The 18,672-nt window shown below is 41.6% G+C and overlaps 1 protein-coding gene across 6 annotated transcripts in view; it reads left to right on the top strand.

The window, feature by feature from the left end:
• The window catches only part of TRIO (trio Rho guanine nucleotide exchange factor), a 354,258-nt gene that overhangs the window by 129,340 nt on the left and 206,246 nt on the right, over positions 1-18,672 (top strand). For all 6 annotated transcript variants that reach the window (XM_077879549.1, XM_077879552.1, XM_077879550.1 and 3 more), the window contains exons 3-6: positions 4,441-4,555; positions 10,513-10,705; positions 13,523-14,035; positions 15,533-15,655. In XM_077879549.1, the coding sequence (XP_077735675.1) occupies positions 4,441-4,555; positions 10,513-10,705; positions 13,523-14,035; positions 15,533-15,655 (944 nt within the window). The remainder of the gene's footprint in view (positions 1-4,440; positions 4,556-10,512; positions 10,706-13,522; positions 14,036-15,532; positions 15,656-18,672) is intronic.

Raw genomic sequence — 18,672 nt, 5'->3', positions numbered from 1 at the left:
CCCACTGGACACCTTTATAACCGTTATCTTAGTTGACAGCGGACTTAATAGACTATAGCTGTAATTTCTCTTTTACGAGCCATACCTTCTTCAGAGCTTCCTTTGTAAAAGTCTGCTTTTCATGGTCATTGAGTTAGACTGCTCCTTGGGGGAGTGGGGCATAAAGAATCATTTTCACTGGTATTGTAATCTAGAAATTCAAATAAGGGCCATACAAGAAAAATACAGTTGGTTCACAGAGATTTATATTATACTCCTCAAAGCAAGTATGCCTTCCTTAGAAGAGATGGATGAAAGGGGAGTTCTTAATTGATTTAAAGAAAAGGGGGCAACTCTGATTCTAGCTGTTTCTGTGGTCATTCTTGGCCATGCTCCAGAGCTCATGTCTCCTGGACTTTCAACTTTTAGAAGAGAAAATAAGCATCACTAGGTTCAAGGAAGGGTCACACAGACAGCTACAGCTATAATGCAAGACTTTCTCAGCTTGCTTTCTCATGGTGACAAGAACCTCAGTCTTTTTAGCATTTGTGTTTGTTTTGTGTAAAGATTGATTTATTTTAGCGGGGGGCGGGGGGAGAGAAGAAGGGACAGAGGGAGATGGAGGAAGAATCTCAAGTAGGCTCCACGCTAAGCACAGTTCTTGACCTGGGCCTCCATTCCACGCTGAGATCAGGACCTAGCCAAAATCAAGTCAAATGCTTTAACCAATTTAGCCACTCAGGCACCCCTACATCTATGTTTCTATACAAATGTTTGTTAGGCATGCCTGTTTTTAACTTCCTGATGCTGATAGTAGGTATTTTTAATTAACTTTGTGTAGAGTATAGATGAGGAATCCATTCATTCAGCAAATACTGAGCATGCTTTTTGTTCCAGTTTCATACTAGGCCTTGGAGGTATATTCTGATGTCAGTGAAAGAGCAGACGTGCCTGTCTCCATAGAGCTTCCATTTAGCAGGCAAGACAGAGAAAGAAAAAGACTGTGTAAATCATATAATTTATTAGAAGGTGAAAGGTATCTTACAGAAATATAACGGGATATGGGGACAATGGTAAGAATTAAAAATAAAAGTGGTATTATGAACAAAAACTATACTTTCATTTGTTTGACTGAAACAGCATTGGACAGGCAGATACTCCTTAAGGAGCTGCTAGTGTTGATTACAGACATGGAGCAGTCATGTGAGTCCTCTCATACTTAGACATATTGGACATGATATATGCAGGAAATGGATTTCCTGCCCTTTTCATTGTAGAAACTAAGGCACTGGATTTCTCCTCTATAAAATCGGACTGCTGTGTGTCCCACCTGCCTCACCCTGAGGCTGCAGGTTGACATTACATCCACATATCCAACAGGTGAAGCTTTGATGAGCTGAAGTATCATTCTTGTTACTAGTTCAGGAAGAAGAACTTTAAAGTTGTAACTTTCCTGCTTCATAACCAGACAGTGTTCTCATTTGTGTGCTTTCTGGGTTTTGTGACATTGACACTATGTTAAATCTTGGAGAACACAATCCAAACATGCATCTGTGGCATTGACTTTAGGCTTCTCGAGGTTCAGAGGCCATGATTCTCTGAACAAATGCTATATTTCATTGATTCTCAGGTTGTTTTTTTTTTTAAACTGCAGTGGGAGGGGTCAGCGGATAGATGATGGGCACCTGCCTGTCACTCACTGAGTACAACACACCCCAGATGGGACGATGTACCCTGATGCACGGAGGTTAGCAAGCGAAAGCAAATTTTTAAATTATTTAAATAGAGAATACACAATTCTTCATAAATGATTTTTGATGAAGTTTTAAAACTAGTGCGTTTTTTGAAGCTCTGTTCTGGGAAAAGGAAAAAGAAAGTGAAAAATTTTTTTCCTCTTAAAAGGCAAGTTTGGGTTTAAGTAAGTTTTTTGGGGACATAAGTGAGCCCATTTGGTGGATGAGCTTGCTGGCAGCTCTCAGGGCTCTGCTCATTGGTGCTAGCTTGGGGAAAATTTCTAGTTAAAAGGTGAAGCAGTACAATAGGCATTTAGGACCTGTGTACACACTTGAATTCTATGTCAGCAGATGGCTGCATGCAGTGTACACACCTGTGTATTGCCCACGTGAGTGTCTTTGATGGGCAGGCTTTGGATTTTACTTTTCGCACCCATGGTGGAGCAAGCTTTCTTGCTTGAGGAGATCCAATGACCCCAGAGGGAGGAGAGTCAAACATGGGTCATTGTTATCCAGTCTCCCTACTGAATCAAATGTTATGTTGCATTTTAAATTCAGAATGGTGGTCCAGGAAAATGTTAGAGGTTATTCTGTTTATCAAAAGTGGGGTGAATGTTTTAACCCAAATATCATACTTTATTTGTAAGAACTCAAATTTCTGTAATATATGTTGATCTGCAGTATATTTATAAGATTTTATTTGAGAAAGAGAGAGAAAGAGCACGAGCAGGCAAAGGGAGAAGCAGACACCCCGCTGAGCAGGGAGCCTCACATGGAGCTCGAACCCAGGACCTGGAGATCATGACCTGAGCCAAAGGTGGACGCTTAATTGACTGAACCACCCAGGCGCCCTGAACTGCAATGTTGTTGATCAAGGAGATGGGTTCTTTTTGGGAAAGTATCAAAGATGTTGGGGAGATTTTTTAAAATTCTGAATTGTTGCCTGTCTTATCTTTGGGATAAGAGGTATTCCCCAGAACTAGGACCATTGATTTTACTCTAAAAATTCTTTCTAATATTTCAGAATATCATTTGGTGATGGCATTTATAACAGTACCTTTCATTCATTAAAAAGTTTAGGAACCGTCATTCAGTTGTCCTTCTGACATTTTTACTACTTTAGAGAGATTTAAAGTCATTAGTGGCTTTAAATTTTGTAAGTTTTTGTCAGGGCGAAGCTTATGTTCTTTTGCCTTTTTTTTTCTTTTTTTGTAATATCATTTATTTTAAGTAATCTTTATACTCAATATAGGACTCTAACTCATGACCCTGAGATCAAGAGTTGCATGCTCTTCTGAGCCAGCCCCCCACACACCCCCACCCCCTCCCCGTCTTTATTTAAGCTCTTTGAGCATTAGTGTCTTTAATTATAAAGCCGGAATGATAAAACCTCTAAACAATGTCATTGTGCTGTTGAAATCAGAACAGATGTAAGAAAAAAACAAAAAACTTGATACTATACCTAGTATTTTTTAGTGGCTATGATTTAGTGTTCCCATGTAATATGTGAATTACTGGATTTATAAATAATTCGACACTTTTCTAGATTACATGACCTCAAGTACATGTGGATCATTTTAAGTGTTCAGAATCAAAATTGAAATTATTGTTCAGAGGGACTATTAATCATTCTTGGAAATTGTGAAAATCTGTATGTAGTGAAATGTGTTTTAAAATCCCAACATCTGGTGCTGAATCCTTTTTTGGCTTTTCTAAAAGGAAAGAATCTGGTTTTCTGTTGTTAATGTTTGCTTGCTTTTTAATTTTACCTCTGTTGATGAAGTAAATAAGATGAGAACATAATGAAGAGCTTCATGTTGTGACTTGAATTTTGAGGTCGAACTGCTTAGATGACCAGAACTGTAAAGCTAAGGAAGGATTCACTTGGGAAGGCTAGATTTTCCTTCTCTGTTTTGTTTTCAGAAAACATTGATGGAAGTGATAACATATATCTGGAAATTTCACTAAAAGTGTTCAGTGATACAACAGACCTCACTGGGATTTTATGTATGTTCATGAGGGTCACATCATGCCTATGACAAGACAATCACTTGAGATTTGTACTTAGTATGTAATGTAATTTTCCTAAATTCAAGCTAATTTTATTCTGTCTTAAAATTCTTAAGTGCCACTTTCTTTATTTTTATGTGTGGCTTTGTGTGAGAGATGGATGAGGCTTGACTGTTGGGGTCAGGTGCTGCCCTCGAGAGAGGAAGATGCCCTGGGTCTCAGGTAATAGAGTCTTCATCAGCATCAAGTGTGGAGACCATTCTTGTCTCTTTGCCTTCAAGACTTACAACTTAGTTTGGTTGATAGCAAAGAGAGAGTTTAGAATGCTGGGGTGGAAGGAGGGGCCAGTGTGGAGGAGTACAAGAGGGCCTGGGGAGACATGAGGAGGCTGTGATTTAAGGGCAATGATGCCCATATACATGGAAACATTTTCCAAACCTGAAACTGAAGTAGGAGGAAACACATAGGAGGTTCAAAAGACGAGGCCTTCTCCAATGGCTTCCACTCAGACTCGTTCTTCAGAGTCCTGGGGAGGGGATGAAGTAGCCCAGCTGCACCTCCCCTGAAACAGGGACCCTTGCTGTTTGCACGGTCCTTCCTGGCCATGCAGTTGGTGGAGGTTTAGCATCACATGAGTGGCTGGGTGACCTCCAGTGGCATGCAGAGTCCTGTCCTCTCTTGTTTGTGTCTAAGTATGCTCCAAATGCTTGTTTTTCAGGTGGCAGAGATAAACGTGGAGGTCCCATTTTAACATTTCCTGCTCGCAGCAATCATGATAGAATACGACAGGAGGACCTCAGGAGACTCATTTCCTATCTAGCCTGTATCCCTAGGTGAGTTTTGTGTGGTTTGTGGTTTGTCGCTCTTTTGACTGTTCCAAAAAATGGGCCCTGTGCTCTCTAGAAGCAGCTGCAAGTGGCTGGAATTCTAAGCAAACCAAACAGGGCAGAACTAAAATCATAATCCCTGTACTTAGCTCTAATGTATGATGTTTACAACACTTCTGGGTGTGGGGATGAGAAGGTACGAGTCTTGCTTAAAGAGCTTTGTGTGGTGACGGTGGGGCTGGGATCAGGATGTGTTACCTCAGGTGCACTGTCCTTGTGAATGATACCAAGATGTCATGCCCTGCAAGACCACCAATGGAATGCCAATTCTGTCTTCATGCTGATCTTCGGTTTCTGAAAAGCATCCTCTTGATTTGTGGCATGAAGTTTGTGAGACGTTAAAAATCATTATTAGCTAAGATGCTAAGTTCGGGAACGCCCATTCAGTCTGAGACCCCATTAGTGATAGTGGGATCTTTAGTGTGGATGCTGAAGAACGCCAAGAATAGGCAAGGCTTTATTTTCTGGATTATTTTTTGGAAAAGAGTGTACTGCTGTGATATAATCCAAGGACTTAAACATGCCTGCGATAAGAAATTGTATGCGTTTGGGCTGGAGGGGTGCTTTCCTGTGGTGAAAAGGAAAGGCACGTACTAAAGGCATAATTGATGTGCTAGCGCAAGCAACATCCTTGCTCTAGCACATTGTTCAAACTAGAACGTATAGAAGAAAACCTGGTCATTATATACTAGGCTGGTATAGACAGTAACATTAATGAACATGTTATGCAAGAAAATAATAAAAGATGGTCAAGTAGCAGTGGTAATGGCTTCTCAGAGGTTGAGGTGAGTGTGATAATGTCTGCAACAGCACATGAGTTGGGATACTGCTGACCTACTTCAGTTGGCACCAACCAGGGAAGACAGCAGTGCCCGTTGGTAACCTATCCTTTCTTTGACTGAGGAGAGTCAGCTCTGGCTTTTGACTGCCTAACCAGCTGAGCAAGTTAGTGGGTTTTCCTGTTTGGGCATCTTTTATGAGAAAACCATCACTTTGCATCATCAGTGACAGAGCACTAGAGTCTTACATACATGTATGGAAAAGTTTACTCTTTCCTCTTACTTAGGTATTTTTTGGGCTGTTGAACTGTTGAAATTGTAGAATTAGAAAGGGCTTTAGAAATTCTAGATTACTCTATCATTTATAAATAATAGCATATTTATAAATAACCACTTATGGAGTTCTTACTGTGTATTAGGTACTGTACTAATGATGGAAGAAGAAACAGAAATACAGAGGACAATGTAAAAAAATAAATCTGCCAATCAAAGTGATATGTGTTGTGTAGTGGAATAATGGAATGATTCTCTATGATTTTGGCGACTGGCTTTCTGGTTTAAAAATTTGTGTTGGGGATCCCTGGGTGGCGCAGCGGTTTGGCGCCTGCCTTTGGCCCAGGGCGCGATCCTGGAGACCCGGGATCGAATCCCACGTCGGGCTCCCGGTGCATGGAGCCTGCTTCTCCCTCTGCCTGTGTCTCTGCCTCTCTCTCTCTGTGTGACTATCATAAAAATAAATAAATAAATAAATAAATTGTGTTGATTGTAACTGTTAAAAATTTCTTTTGTTTCATTGATATGGTAAAAAGAAATTGACGCAGGTATATTTTGGATCATCTGGATGACCCACTTAAACTCACAAAACTTCGTTATGATGGGCATCCACAAAAGTAGTGAGACTAGCGTAGCAAACATCCACATACCTGTCATCCAGCTTTAGTGATGACCAGATTTTGCCAGTCTTGTTTTTCTCTGAATTTTCCCCCATAAAAAAAAAAAATCTCAAGCCTCCTATCATTTATTAATACTTAGGCGTGTGGGGTGACCCCCCCCTCTGCTGTTGTGCTGGTGACCCCCCCACAGCTGCTTCATTTCATCTCCTAGATTTGCTTTTGTATTTATAATTCCAAGTGAGAAGAGATGTCACTTTGCTTGTCCTGGGTTAACGATAAGAGAAATGAGATTTCTTAATCATTTAGTGTGTAAATGATATGTTTCTCAAGTGATAATGGGGGAAATTTCACAGTGGTCTGAATGGAGAGAAGTGGCAACAGAATTCCTGGGTCTGCCCTGACCACACAGGAGCTGCTCTGCCCCACTGTGTGCTTGTGGCAGGAACATTGTTTTGTTACAGCTGAACAGTATGGTCAAGAAAATCGTTAGCAAATTAATGGTGTGTAAATTTTTTTTTTTTGACTTGTGGGTTTGCTTGCATTTAAGTCTGACGTTTTATTGCTGTGGTAAAGATCATCCTGGGGGTCGAGAGATTCCTTTTCCTGTCCATTACTCCTGACAATATCTGTGATGCGAAGGTAGCCTTTTGCCGCCCCTCAGCTGTACAGTTGCAGTTCCCGCATTCCCAGATGTGGAGAAGCACCCCATCCAGAAAGCACAGGCAGCAGAATCAAACTGGCTGTGACCTGCCACCAGTTACTTAGCTGTTTTTATTAGTTTTCTGATCTACGAAATATGATAGTAATGTGTACTTGTTGGGATCATTTCTTATGTACGTGCCTAGTGGTGCCTGATGCATATAGTAGCTTTCTCTAAGTATGGTAATTTCCATCTTTCCTATTTGCTCTTCTGCTTTCCTTCTTTTACTTTTCCTTTTGACATGTGCTCGAGAAGCCGGTTATCTGGTTTTTCTTTTGCATGGCCTCTAGTCTGCCTCTCAAAATGTGGCCCTCAGAGGTAAGCATAAGTGTGATCTGAGCAGTGGTGAGTAGTTTGAGTATTATTACTTGGGTCACCTTCCCTTCCCTTACTCCCTCCTTAAAAAAAAATTAAAAAGCATTTGGAGTAATAGAAGGATGTTCATAGAATTAATTTGCAAGGAAACTTTCCATTAACTATGTGTAGGAGAAGCAAGTGATTGTAGAACTTGCTGCTATAGTTGGGATTCCCACACAGTGATGAAAATAACATCAGTCTTGGTACATCTCTAGGTGTTTATTGCTCTTACTGTTTCTTTTTTTTTTTTTAAGATTTTATTTATTTATTCATAGAGACAGAGAGAGGGAGAGGCAGAGACACAGGCAGAGGAAAAAGCAGGCATCATATAGAGAGCCTGACGTGGGACTCGATCCAGGGTCTCCAGGATCACGCCCTGGGCTGCAGGCGGCGCTAAACCGCTGCGCCACTGGGGCTGCCCGCTCTTAGTGTTTGAATTACACTTAAACTAATTATGTTTTAGAGCATTTTGCTTTCTTTAGAATGATTTATAGTAGCTACGTGGATAGACCTCCTCAATTCTCTTTTGTCACTAGTGAAATAATGTGAGGCATGCAATTGATTGGTTCTTTTTTTTTTTTTTTTTTAAAGATTCTGTTTATTTATTTATTTGAGAATGAGGGCTTAGATCACAGAGGGAAAGGGAGAAGCAAGACTCCGTTGAGCATGGAGTCTGATGTGTGGCTCTATCTTAGGACTCTGAGGTCATGTCCTGAGCTGAAGGCAGATGCTTAACCAACCGAGCCATCCAGGCACCCCTAAAATTTTTTTTTACCTCACAGATAAAATGAGATTTTTAGGTAAAATTGCTGAAATACCTGCTTGATAATCCCTTGTTCCAATGAGCAGTATCTTTCAGGTAGAGGAGTGACATGGATCCCTTCTGCAGAGAGCTGTCCACGATCATTGGCTGCTCATGAATGGAACTGAGTTTGGGAATCTTTGCAAGTCACTGCTTTCTTAACAAGGACTGGCTTTTAACTGGGTAAAGACTGATTGAAAAGGATATGCACTCCCAGCCCAGTTCACTTGTGACTTTCCTTAACTAGAAGTCACTGGGTGGTGGGTTCAATTGTGGAGGAGGGTGGATAGTGAGGCCTGCTGTAAACTGGCAAGCTCAGGCACCTTCTGGTTGTGGCATTATGTAACTTGTTCCTATTGTCGAGCCTGGAGTTATTCAGGATTCATTTTAGCTCCTTTCAGGTGGAGGGGCTGTGTAGGGCTTTGCGAGGAGAGACACAGGCTGCCTGACAATTTACCCTGATCTGGTGAAGGCTGATGTCTGACATGCAGTCCAGCAGACAGCACCCACTAAGGCAGTTGGGCCTCGCGGCAGTGTACGGTCTCCTGCCTTTGGGTGTGTGTGGCCCCAGGTAGAGCATCCGGAGTAGAATGTCTCGGCTGGGGCAGGCTCCCTTTGCTGTGGCTGGTCTTGCCAGATTGGAAACCCAATCAGAGCCTGAAGAGACCCGGAATCCTTCATTTCAGTGACTTGGGAGATCTTAGGAGACCTTTCTGAAAGCTTTGTTTGTTTCTAGGACGTGTGAAGGAGGTCTGTGCTGTGCTGTTCATGGCCCAGGACCTGCTGGAGACAGAGAAAAGTGATATCCCAAAGGATGTGTGAGCCAAGTGTTCACCCATCTGAAGTTCATATTCATACAAGGGTTCCAGAGAGAAGTTCATCAAACCATTCCTAGCAGTTTCTGCCTTTGAGTGAGAAGCTAGGCTGCTGACCAGTCTGTGTTCTCTTGGTGGCTTTCCACACCATGTTCCTAGCACCTGTGCTGTCAAGTACTCAGGTTCTATCCCTACAGACCTTTTTTTGTAATTTTTTGGTGACCTGCCTCTTACATGGATGTAGCTGTGATAGGAACTTTACATGTGTGAAAGTTGGAGCGACTGTTACTGTGACGGTATGCATTGAGGAAGAGAATGGCGTTCACGTGGGGACGGGGAGGGAAGGGTGAAGGAGTGAGCTTATGCAAGAGAGCATGAAATTGGTTTTAATTTGGACTTAATTTATTTTGGCTTTTTAACATTACTAATGATAATTAATTTTCAGAGTTTTTAATTTATAAACTATAACTCTGAATTTATAACTATAAATAGTTTTTAGTTTCCCAAGTGATTCCTTGGGGCAGAAAAATATTCGGTGTTTTTCCTCTAGGTGCAGCACATTCACCTGGGGTGAAAATCTGAACTTGTCGTTATGCACTTGGGGTCTTAGGTGTGTTTCCATGTATCTCGCACACAGTTGTGACCTGGCTCATGTCTGGCACTGGAATCAGCAGCCTGCATGCACTGTGAGTCCAGCACAAAAAGGATCATGGTTGGTTCCTAAGTGTAAGGTTGTGCAAAGCCTTCCTCAGAGCTTCCATATGAACACTGAACTTAAAACTATGCTTAGGGACACCTTGACTCTTGACTTTCTTTATTGCAGAAGTGCATTACATATATTTCCTATGTACTCAGGGGTTGAGATTTAATAAAACTAATAATTTTTATTGCTTTATCAGGGTCATTGTTAAGAGAAACTGGCTTTTTTTTGTTTGTTTAAATTTGTCAGGACATGGAGGGGGAGAACACAGAGGCTCTAGTACTGCCTTGGCCAGTGCTGAGGGCTAGCCTCATCTTCCACATGGTCTTTGCATCAACCAGTGCAACCAGGCTGAAAAGGCAAATAAGTCTCAGTATTACTGTGAAAATCTCTTTACCCCAAAGAGCCTGCCAGAAGGGCGCCAAGGACCCCAGGGATCAGTGGACCACACTTGCAGAACCTCTGAGGTAGCTCAGGGGCCTCAACCTGTAAAAGGGGACAAAATGGAACATCAAAAAGCTCCCGCCATCACCAGGGCACTGGTGCAGGTGGTTACAGCGCCTGTGATCCAGGAGGCTCCTGTGACTGCTGTTCCTTGGTCTGTGACCCTCTCCACCTGGGCTCTGCGCACATGGTGAGGAATCTGTCCCTGTCAGTCCTCACCAAGGACCTTCACTGTAATAGTTACTAGACAATGTGTGTGATCATTTCATACACAGAAGACGAGAAAACCCCCTGCCCCTCCAAGGCATCAGAGTGAGGGACGTAGTCAGTCTCACCTAGTGGGACTCTGGCCAGAGAAAGAGTTGCAAGGTTTAAACCTGTTTTGTTTTTTGTTTTTTTTTCTTTTTCTCTAGTGAAGAGGTCTGCAAGCGAGGATTCACGGTGATCGTGGACATGCGTGGGTCCAAGTGGGACTCCATTAAGCCTCTGCTGAAGATATTGCAAGAGTCCTTTCCCTGCTGCATTCATGTTGCACTGATAATCAAGCCAGACAACTTTTGGCAGAAACAGAGGACTAATTTTGGCAGTTCTAAGTTTGAATTTGAGGTAACTTCCATGTGTAGCTAGACCAGTTAAACCAATAGGTGTGGTTTATTAAAAGTTGACTTTTTCCTCCTCATTTTAGATAATAGATTTTTAAAACCACATATTAAATGGGAACTGTACATCTTATATACCTATGGCAAGTAAAATTAGTTATGCAGTAGCTAATTCATAACAAAACTAGGTTCTTTGATTATATTTTCCTCCTGGATTATTTCACCCCAGAGCGATTTAGGTTTCAGATCTCTTGGTTTTGTAGGGTGGGCTGCTGAGGTGTAAGGCACATGTGTACCACAGAAGGAGGTTCCCTCAGATGGCTTGATGTGGCTTCAGATTTATTATCATTGCCTCAGCCTTGGAAATAAGGGAAAGTTAGGGAGAGATACCCAACTTTACGTGTCTGGTCTGTGAACATTTTCACCTTGTTCTTTGGTAATGGAGAGAATGATCTATTGTGTATTTATGCATCAATTATCTCGTTTATGAAAAAGGAGATACTCCTTTAAAAACTATAGAGTTCTGAGTTCTGCAGCATGTAACGTCGCTGTTTCTCAGACATTGTATGAAACCAGCCTCAACCTCCTCACTTACTTCCTTTTCCAGTGTCACCTTCCTTCAGCTACCAAGGCTCTGGCCAGGTTTTGATACAGTTAGTATAATGAGATGATGATGGGAAGAAAGTATTCTGGCCAGCTTGAAACCTGATTCATGCCATGTTCTGGAATAGAGTGTTCTCTAAAAAGATCTCCTAAGTTTTGGTTGAATAAATTGTGCTGCTTCTAGCAAGTTTGCGTACACAGTAGGATTCAGGGAGTGGATTCATGTGTGTTGAGGGGAACAAGACCAGTTGTAATAAGCACATCACACAATATTTAATTCTTAAGTTTTATGTTCCATGTTTATATTTCAGAGTGTTTTTACATGTCTGTTTACTTATATTTTAAAATCTCTTTCCATGGTACTGATTTTCAATCTGAAATCTGAATTTCGTTTTAATTTGAATTTGAAACTGTGTTCAAGAGATTTAGGTAAAAGATGAAATCAGTAAGTCACAGCTAAGCAGTGAGTTTGGAGGGTAATTTATTGGGTCTTACTATTTTTTTTTTTGGGTGGGGGGGTCTTACTATTTTTTTTGATGGAGAATTTAAAGTGTGTTGCTTTTAATTATACATGTTTTTAGCAGAAATAAGTGGTTTATGTAATACAATGCACATAAGGTTTTGCTAGTCTAATTTTGATCCCTCCCTCTGGGCCTTTAAATTTACCAGCTTTTTCTATTGAACTTACTGTCTCTACATTGTCACCAGCCTCTCTCTGTGAAATGATTAGTTCCATGGAGGTTATTAAAAGTTTGGACAGATGGAGTAGGAATGAACCTACAGCGACCTTGCAAATAGAAATGCAAGGACTAGGAACAGCCTCTGTTTCTAGCTTTGTTGCTTTTCGTAGGTTCTCATGCCAGCCAGCGTGGAGTGATGCAATTCTAGGTTACTCTAAGGCTGGAGGTGACAGAGGTGGGGCTATACCAGCCTTTCTCTGTTTATATTTTGGTCCTTAGGCTATAAATCTTTTTCCTTTAACTTCATCTTTGCGGGATCCCTGGGTGGCGCAGCGGTTTGGCGCCTGCCTTTGGCTCAGGGCGTGATCCTGGAGACCCGGGATCGAATCCCACATCGGGCTCCTGGTGCATGGAGCCTGCTTCTCCCTCTGCCTGTGTCTCTGCCTCTCTTTCTCTCTCTGGGACTATCATAAATAAATAAAAATTTAAAAAAAAAAAAGGGTCATGTCCCCTTTTAAAAAAAAAAAAAAAAAAAAAAAAAAAAAAACTTCATCTTTGCATTTAATGACCCCTCTCCCACCCCCTGTGTTTTCCTTGAGGCACCAGTATGGATTGTAACCCTGTAACGCATGGTACAGTTAGGGTGAGGTTTGAGATTTTTTGCTTAGATTATAAAGGACTAAAACTCCGTAACTGGTAGGTTGGAATGTAGTGCAAACTGAAATGTATAACACTTGTACTGCTCAGAATTGTGGCAGATGATTGCAATGCATGAAACATACCCTCTGTCTTTAGCTTTATAACAAAAGCTTCTGCCTCCCTTTCTGGCTAATTTTTGTATATTTTAGAAAGTTTTAAAAAGTTGTTCATAACCTATCATCAACTTGAGGGGAGGTGGAGGTGTAGGGTAGGACAAGATGAGCCGTGAGAGTGTTCTGATCGTTCCTATTAAGTGTTCTGATTTGTGTTCTGATTGTTCTTACTAAGTGTTTATCACTTAATAAACAGCTTACAAACACATGTCCTTAGAGGGAGGTGGTACTTCATAGGGTTTTGGAAACCCATGAGTAAGACAAGATATTGGATTGATTGTAGAGAGTAGGAGGCTTCCATAGGGTTTTCTGTTGTGAGATGCTAGAGTGGTGCGGACGAGAAAGAATACATTGGTGAAAGTAAAATTTCTAAGTCAGCTGCTCTGTATTGCAATTTAAGACATTTCCCAGCTAATGTGCCTAAGAGAGCAGGTTAGTTTCCACATTCTTGGAAAGAAATCTCATTTCTTTAGCTCTCATGAGATACAATGTCCTATAATTTTAGGTATTCTAACTAACGTTTTGCTCTAATGGACTTCTCTTTCACCGACTACTGGTAATGTTTCTTTCATCGACATTTGTTTTTTGGGGCCAGAACAAGGCATGTTTTCTATAGAGAGTACTTGCTTTACGTTTGAAAATCTGTAAGTAAGTATTGTAAATTGCATTATGATAAGACCACAGAAAATTGGTTCATCTTCTCATACATGATTTTTTTTCCCCCTTAAGACAAATATGGTCTCTTTAGAAGGCCTTACCAAAGTAGTTGATCCTTCTCAGCTAACTCCCGAGTTTGATGGCTGCTTGGAATACAACCATGAAGAATGGATTGAAATCAGAGTTGCTTTTGAAGACTACATTAGCAATGCAACCCACATGCTCTCTCGGCTGGAGGAACTTCAGGACATCCTAGCCAAGAAAGAATTGCCTCAGGATTTAGAGGGGGCTCGGAATATGATTGAGGAACATTCCCAGCTAAAGAAGAAGGTGATTAAGGCCCCTATAGAAGACTTAGATTTAGAGGGACAGAAGCTGCTCCAGAGGATTCAGAGCAGTGACAGCTTTCCCAAAAAGAACTCTGGGTCAGGCAATGCGGACCTGCAGAGCCTCCTACCCAAGGTGTCCGCCATGTTGGACAGGCTGCACTCAACACGGCAGCATCTGCATCAGATGTGGCATGTACGAAAACTGAAGCTGGACCAGTGCTTTCAGCTAAGGCTGTTTGAACAGGACGCTGAAAAGGTAAAGGAGCAGGGAGAGGGGAGCTGAAATGAGACACAGAAGGCTCCCTGGACCGTTGGGTCCCAGCAGCCGGGGGGCCAGCTTTGGTCAGGAGGAAGGATCGAGGAAGAGCCAGCCATGCCCTCTCGTTGGTTCCCTCCAGAGATCTGCTCTAAATCTGCCTTCCAGTTTCTCTGGGTGCAAGCCAATGCCATTTGGGGAACTTTCAGTTATTGGTTACTGACAGTTTGGTTTAGAATGCCGATAAGAGAGATGAGGATATCTTGAGTTAAAAGAGTGAAAGTTTTATGGAATTATAGGATCAAAAGCAGTCGTTATGTATGTGTGTGTTTTGCTCCTAGCTGCTCCATTCCTATAAAGCCAGTGACAGAACAGCATTCAGATCATTATTGACCATATTTTTAAAATAAAAGATGAATAAGGTGTTACAAAGAATAGTTTCTGGGAAATATGGGCAGTGATTACTGATGGTCTCATGCTTCATACAGAAGAGCTGGTCCAAGTGGATGCTTGTGTTTCCAGCTAACTATCTTAGCAGGGTGGGAACAGGACATTTATTCATAGGACTGTGTTGCAAGCCATGAACATGGGTGAATTAATCACTCTTAATTTGAGCTCATTGAATTCTTGTCACCGACAAGAGAATATTCTCTAAAGTAAAAAAAACTACACCACAAATCTTTGATACAAAAGGACGTTTCAAACAGTGATAGTCCCTACTGTTGTTTGGCAAGCTTTTGACCTGTCAGTGTACTTATGTTTAAAGAAGTGCCTTATCAAAGACACTGGGAAAATCTTCCTTTCAATTACTCAAAAAACAGGTGACTATCTCTGGAATAATGGTTCAAGTCATGATACCAGTCCTAATAATGATAGTTATTTCTTTTTGCTTAAACGTTTTCTTTATGAGCAACATAATTGACCTCTTTTTCTGGGTAGCATCTGTATTGAACCTTGAGAAGGATATATCATTGTTAAAATTTTTTTCCTCAGTCCTTTCTATTTTTTGATAGTAAATTTTATTGTTTGCATTTACACAGTTTTAAAATACTGTTTGCACATGCAAAAAAGCATGTATGATCTTATAGTCATTGGACTTACCCTCAGCCATTGTGAGCATAACAGAACCCATCCAGATATTTGTACGTCCCTCATCTCACCTAACAGGCCTCTTGTTAAAGAGCAGTGTGGCCATTAGGCAGTTTAGTAGAGCAGGGAGGCTGGGTTGAGAGTCAAAAGGTTAGTTTTAATTAGCCTGGGGGATTTGAATACCTCTCTTTGCCTGTCTGCTTCCTAATTCCTGATCAGTCAAAGGGACACATTAGATAAGATTTTCTTGGAGGTCATGCAAGTTCAGAACTGCTTACTTAAAATTCAAGAATCTTCCGAGAGGCTGTCAGAGCAAGGACCATGCCCTTGATTGGTTTGGCCCTGCTTCTATGCCTGTCATTTCTTTTTCTGGAGTGATTTCAGGTTGTCTTTTTTTCATTCTGGTAGATGTTTGACTGGATCACACATAACAAGGGCCTGTTTCTGAACAGCTACACTGAAATTGGGACCAGCCATCCTCATGCAATGGAACTCCAGACACAGCACAATCACTTTGCCATGAACTGTATGGTAAGATACTGTCAGAACAGAGGTATCTTGTATGTGAGAGTATTGCAGCAGACGGGAGGTATTTACACAGATGGTGTCCCAGCACTCTGCCAGGAGGCCACACGGGGCCAGGAGAGTTACTGATGTGGTAGTAGGTGCTGACCTCCAAGTGTGTGCACTTCTTGGTTGGTAGCAGTATCTACAGCTTCTTTTAAGTTTTACACAAACAAAAATGTGAAAACAAGCAAACACACCAGTGAAACTTGAATCAATTACTTGGCCAGTTCGACATGGATGATTTTGATGCCATGTCCTGTGCTGTACCTTTTAGGAGCCTGTTAGGGCCCCAGAAAAACTGCTCAGTGGCCAGGTGAGTGACCTGAGCAGGGCTGCTGTCAGTTTGTTGGGCTGCCCTTCATGAGGAAGAAGTAAGCCAGCCTGCCTGCTATCTGCCTCAAGGGCATACTCCAATTCTCCTAAAACATGAGATTTCCCTCCAGGTTGAACTGAAGTATTATTAGGGTCTGGACATTGGCCATGCCTGGAATTCCCTGGCTCCAGTAGAGGTTGACTCCCTCGACCTGTTGTGACCAATGGTGGGTTGTTTTAGGACTACTAAACAAAATGACCCCCCCCCAAAAAAAAAAATGAATTCTGAATAGTACTTTTGTTACATTTTTGGAGTTAATATAACTAAAATAAAACTCTGTGTTGTTCTACAGGACACATGTTATTTCTGTAGACAGTTAACCTTCTAGAAATATCCTTTTTGGGGACAAGGAGTTTTGGTTTGGACTTTAAGCTAGTCTTATGAGAATTAACCACCCTTGGGCCTTATAACATTTGTTACAGAGCATCAAAGTAGTACGAAGACAGGGTCTTTGTTTAAATTAATTCAATAAGATGTCATTTCATAAAGTTTGGCCAACTAAGTGCTCCAGTTTAGGTAGTTTAAAGGTAACATTTAACAATAAATTTTTTGTAATAGACTCCATCAAAAAAGTTTGGTAATCTACTCTGGAATTTGAGATAAGGGAATTTCTGGTTTAAATGTTCAAACCTGGGCATAGATGAGAAGAGCCAAAATGTTACCTTTGGAGGAATCTTCTTAGAATTTTTTCCTGAGAAATTTTTTCAGTTTATCAAGCTACTCTGAAACTGCAGCTAGTGGTGGAAGATGTTCAGTGCATTATATCACATACTATAGAAACAGGAAACACTAAAATACATTTTAGAAAATCTAGAACAGAAAATACCTTCCCTGCCCCAGCATTATTAGTAGATTCAGAAAATGGGTTAGGAATGCAGAGGTTTCTAATCTGAGCCTTCCAGTTTCCATGTGACTTTGGGCAGTCCGTTCAGTCTCTGCCAGCCTCAGTTTCCTAATCTGTAAAGTGAGGGTTATATCTGTCTCCCATAGAATTCCATAATTGTCTTTCCCCTGCACATGTAAAGCACTAAGATAATGCTGAACACATAGGCTTGGTAATGTATTAGCAGTCATGATATCACCAACTAAAAACATTGTTAAAATTCTTAAAAATATGGGTGATGTCTCCCCCTTTTTTAAGGTTTAAGTCTGTTTTCTGATTCTTTGCAATAAACTTCTATTATTTTTTTAAGTTAGAAGTTTGAATGAAAGAGTGGGGTAACCAAAGAGTGGGGTAACCCTATGCCATGGTGGGTGGCAGCTGCTAGAAGAGCTTCCACCCCTAGTCTGCTGAACGTCCATGAGAGCTAGGTGTCTATCTAGGACATTGCTTTATGCAGAGCAAGGGCCTATTAACCTTCAGCCCTTTCCTGTGCTTCCTACAGTGTTTTCAACTTTTTTGGCAAAATGAAAATGCTAAACATCACTATGAAAAGTTGACAGTCTCTAAAGCATGTTAAGGGATGCCAACAATTCTGCTCATTGTCACAGATACTTTTAAAAGCTGTAACAATAAAAACTAGAGGTAGGTACTTTAACAAAAGGAATCCTATATTGCCATATTGGTGTACAGGTGGTTTGTTGGGTTGCATGCCACCACGTTCCTTTATCTGTGTAGGCAGTGATGGAGTGATGGGAAAGATCTAATCCACAGACCCTCTACGCATAGTGGAATCTGTTTGAGGATCTGAAAGTGATGCAGGACACCGTAACAACTTCAGTGGGAGTGACTGCCTCAGTGGTTCCCATGGTGGAGCCTTCTTGAATGCAGGGCTCTGCTCTGGATTCTAACAGAGGGCATCTGCTTATGCTCTTCCCAGAAGACCCTTGGAGTTGGTTTTCTTCTTTAATGATACAAACATTATAAAAATTAGTATTCTAGGCACCTACAACTAGAGGGAGAGAACACATCTGGGCAGGGGAGGGATTATTTTTGACTAAAGGCTACTAGTTAGAGCATTATTGCCACAAGAGCCAATGAGGTCTGTTTCCCACTGACTGTGGCCTTGATTGCCTATCACAACTTCACACATGCCCTCTCTTCCTGCTGCTTTAGACACCGGACATCTACTAGCTGACTCCAGGCTGCAGATGCACCCAGAAGAGGAACTCAGAGGCTGTGACTCTAATCCTGGAGTGACTCCACCTCGTTTAGATTTGGGTCAGAATGGAGGGAAAGAATGAGTAGAGAGGATGGTACAAAGAATGGATGGATAAGCACATTCTTCATGGGGCTTCCTGGGTGGGCTGCAGACGAGGTGACCACGAGTAGGCTGTGTGGGGTGTGTGTCCCTGTGAGAGGGGCCCTAGGGACCACAGCCAAAGTGGGGAGGAAGCAGGAAAAATAGAGATTTGGACAGGTTGGGTAATTAGGTTTAGTGGCAAAACTGGGAGAGGCTGACAAGGTGTCTATGATGTTGGGGGACCCATCAAGAGGAATGCTGTTGCAATGAAGAACAACCACCTGGGGTTTGTTGAAAGTGTGTGTTTCCTACCACTGCCTCTGCTGGACTAGGAACCTCAAAGGCAACTGAAGGTGGAAAGGAGCATAGCAGAGTGAGAATGGGTTTGGGGGACAAAGTTGTCCTGTTTTTCAGCCTCATGCCAT

Source organism: Canis aureus, chromosome 31, assembly GCF_053574225.1.
Source record: "Canis aureus isolate CA01 chromosome 31, VMU_Caureus_v.1.0, whole genome shotgun sequence".
Taxonomy (NCBI): domain Eukaryota; kingdom Metazoa; phylum Chordata; class Mammalia; order Carnivora; family Canidae; genus Canis; species Canis aureus.
This window is presented reverse-complemented; position numbering and strand designations above follow the sequence as displayed.